Genomic DNA, 3,614 nt, shown 5'->3' with positions numbered 1-3,614 from the left:
GAATACAACTGTAGTTGTTTAACATTAAAATGGTCCGCATAGGTCGACGATATAAAAACAGCCATGTTTCACAAATAGCTAAAGAATAGCACAAATCCTATCAGAACTCTGTAACAATCACAAAGCACCAACAACCTAAAGTTTTTTTTTTGTTTGAAGTTTAGAGGTACATAAATGAAAATGATTATAGCACCTGGCATTGGAAATCAGTCGACACAAAGCCACCCTTTCCACAAGAAGCATTAATTTCTATCTCCAGCGTTCAGTAATTTAACAATATGTGAGATCTCCTTCACATGAATACAGAAATATGACTCCCAAGTTTTGGTGTCTCACAAAATGTAGTTTATTTCAAAAGCAAATATCATTATATACATTTTGGAAACATAATTCACGAGTACTACCGATATCAAAGGTTTTGAGTAATTGAAGCATGTTATTCTATCAATTGAACCTTTTAAAGATAAGCAAACCCCTAAGGACACCTAAAAATTAACAAGGGTACATAATGATAGTTTCTGTCTCCAAAATACACGATTCAGTGATCTCATTAAAGAAAAAGAAAGGTTTACAACAACACCAAACTGCACTTCACAGAGAGTCAACCACCTCAACCTGCTGACGAGCAAGGTACCGTTCCCTTCGTTCTTTCTAAGAAACAAGGTAAAAGGAGAACGATAAGAATAAAGACAAATCAAGGAAACGAGCAGTAGCTTAATTGTTTAGGTAAAGGTGAATACCCATTCATCGATGACGAGCCCTTCTCCTACTATTTTGGGGCCGGTGTCTTCAGGAGGTTTCTTGCGCACCTCAAGTGCTGCCTCAGCTTCAGCCAGTTGGTGCTTCAGTTTTTCCAATTGCTTCAGAATGCATTGACAATACATATCATCATTCAACATGTTTGGCATATAGAAAGCAATCTTAGACATAAAAGATATGTGCTACTCATTGTTGCTAAAGTGCTGGCTGCTTACAGAGCAGGGGCGTTCTGGATCCAAGAATACAACCCTTAGAATTTGCTCCCCTGCAACCTGATCCTTCTGCTCATCAAACTGTCAGAGATAAATGATACCAACCTTCAAAAAATTTTTTCCTTGCAACAAAAACTAATGAAGATATATTCATGAAACAAGTAATAAAACACTATGTTATGATCATGAGACTCTTCAGTATTGTATGTAAGGTATTTCCATGGATTACGGGATATATGTTTGTTTACAAGTAGGTTCCCCCTACTCTTTATAGCTCACACCAAACCTAAAAGACCATCTGATCAGATTGACAGTCAGTTGGAAATCAACTCTCAACCCTTTGGTGGATCCTTGTTTGTCAAATTTGTGATCCACAACCATACCTATATATATATATATATATAAAGTAATGAAGTCATATTCATATATTCAAACTAGTTATCTAAAGTTACCCGGAGTACTTCTTTTATTGACAACAGTTTCCTAAGTGCTAATGCGTAGTCCAAAACATACAACTCTATATGTGGAATTCTTTACACCCACTAGAAAAACTCAAGAAATATTCATTTGCCATGAAAATTCACTTAATCCATAAAATCTTAAAATACATATAATGGTAAAGAAATACTCACCAGTTCTGGTACATATTCCATTGGTCCTTTTACCTTTAAGCTGATAATTTTAAACTTAACATTGCTTTTCTGATCTATGACTTTCTCATTGTTCTCCGGTTGCTCCACAAACTTGAAAACTAACAATGAAATTGATGACTTGAATGAGGAAACAACAGAATACTTCCACCAAAAATTATCCTCTATCTAAATAGAAAAGGATGAATGAACCAAAACCAAACATCTAAACATGGTGCTTATAGTACCAGTTGCTATGATACTCTCGCCAGGAGAAAGTATGGCCCCAGGAGGACGCATAAAACAGCTTTTTGGTGAAGTCGTTTGAAACTAAAACCACAACACAAGTGACAATATTAGCTAATATAGAAAAGCAAGAGTATTGTGTCAAAAAAATTGTAATAGTAAAATGATTAATGATCAAGAGATTTATGAAAGCTTGCTCTGGTAGATGGTTAGATAATGGTCAATCAAACATGTAGACCATGTAAACAGCTACTTTTGAATTCAACAGTCACATAAAAACTGAAAGAGTACAGAATGCAATACCAACCTTAAATGCTACATGAGACTTGCTGATGTTTTTTATCCTGACTGCACTTCTAGCCTGCTTACCAGGTTCATCTTCAATTGAAAATTTTAAAAATGACAACAACAGTCAGTAAAGAAGAACAACATCACTTGATTCATGCCCTGAAAAGTAACTTTCCATGGAATAAACGTAAGAATAATTCATAATCTACATAAGAGTCAAACACAGAACTAAGAAAATGAGGAAAATGTTGACAGAGACGAAGAGAACAAAGATAATTCACAATGGAGCAGCACTACCTTCAAAAAAATTATTTCCACCAACATTTGACACTATTATGTTTGTCAGAAGAATAAACAAAAGAAAATATGATACCAAGAATCATTCTTAGAATTCAGAACGAATCATAATCTGGAAAAAAAAGAAAAAAGCAGAATCATCACTAAGGAAACAAATGATCCGAACCCCCACCACAAACCGAGAAAAAAGTTAACAAAATGCAGAAAAATAGACCTAACGAATCGAATCCATTATAATATATCACCATTAAAGAAATTTTATTTTAATGATTCCACGATCCTAGATCAGCACATGCACATATAACAGTTACCAAGGTAATATCAAGAAACAATAGGCAGAAATAAGCATAACAAAGCAAATCTCATTAATGAGTCTCAGGCTTCAACATAAAAACGAGGTCTCTTATTACAAATTGAGAAAGGGACCAAGTTAGCATACTGCCAACCCCAAGAATCCATTGATCTAGAACCTTTAGAGAAAGGTTCGCCCCTTCCCTAACCAAAAATCAAAACTTTCCTCACATTTCTAAAGAAATCGTAACATTTTATCGGATTAAAAGAGACCAATAACTTCTAATCAAAACACTTGTTTTAAAACAAGTTCGTTCCAAAATTGCTCGCGAAAATAAGATGCCAGATATAATCAAGATCTCATCTTTCCGACACCTCATCCCATCGAGTACCAAGAAAACGATAAATCAAAGAATACAACCCAAGAAACTCACAGGGGAAGTAGAGCTTGCTGGCCGGATCGAGGCGAAGCCGGCGGCGGGTGGGCAGAAGCGACCTCGCCACCGACGAAACCGATCCGCCGCCCGAGCTCTGGTGGTGGCCGCCCGATCCGTCCACCTGGCTGGCCTGGCCGTGACTCGGCCGGTGGTGGCCCACCGACGACGTCGACGTCGACGACGATCCCCCACCTCCGGCGCTGCTGCCGCTCTGCCAGAAGGGCATCCGGCACAGGCTCCAGACCTTCCCATCCGACGGCTCAGGTTTCTCGTTCGCTATCGCCATCATCGGAGACCCAGCGAAGCACCAGACCGTCTAGTGAATCGCGTCACCGGAGTTGCACCCGAACAAAGGATTGTTGCACCCTTTTTCTCTCACTCCCTTCTCCTCGATTCCTCCGCGTCCTTCCCGTAGATGAAATGGGTGACAGCTTGACTTTTTAGCTTTAACTCGC

At 38.4% G+C, this 3,614-nt stretch overlaps 1 protein-coding gene across 1 annotated transcript; it reads right to left on the bottom strand.

The window, feature by feature from the left end:
• Positions 1–322: 322 nt before the first annotated feature.
• Positions 323–3,614, bottom strand: LOC105032180 (vesicle-associated protein 4-1). The gene is made up of 7 exons (XM_010906559.3): positions 3,157–3,614; positions 2,154–2,224; positions 1,849–1,930; positions 1,604–1,722; positions 975–1,052; positions 741–860; positions 323–651 (listed from the first exon to the last, which is right to left on the bottom strand). The coding sequence occupies exons 1-7, from the start codon at positions 3,446–3,448 to the stop codon at positions 592–594; spliced, it is 822 nt and encodes a 273-aa protein (XP_010904861.1). The 5' UTR covers positions 3,449–3,614; the 3' UTR covers positions 323–591.

Source organism: Elaeis guineensis, chromosome 2 (assembly GCF_000442705.2).
Source record: "Elaeis guineensis isolate ETL-2024a chromosome 2, EG11, whole genome shotgun sequence".
NCBI lineage: Eukaryota > Viridiplantae > Streptophyta > Magnoliopsida > Arecales > Arecaceae > Elaeis > Elaeis guineensis.
This window is presented reverse-complemented; position numbering and strand designations above follow the sequence as displayed.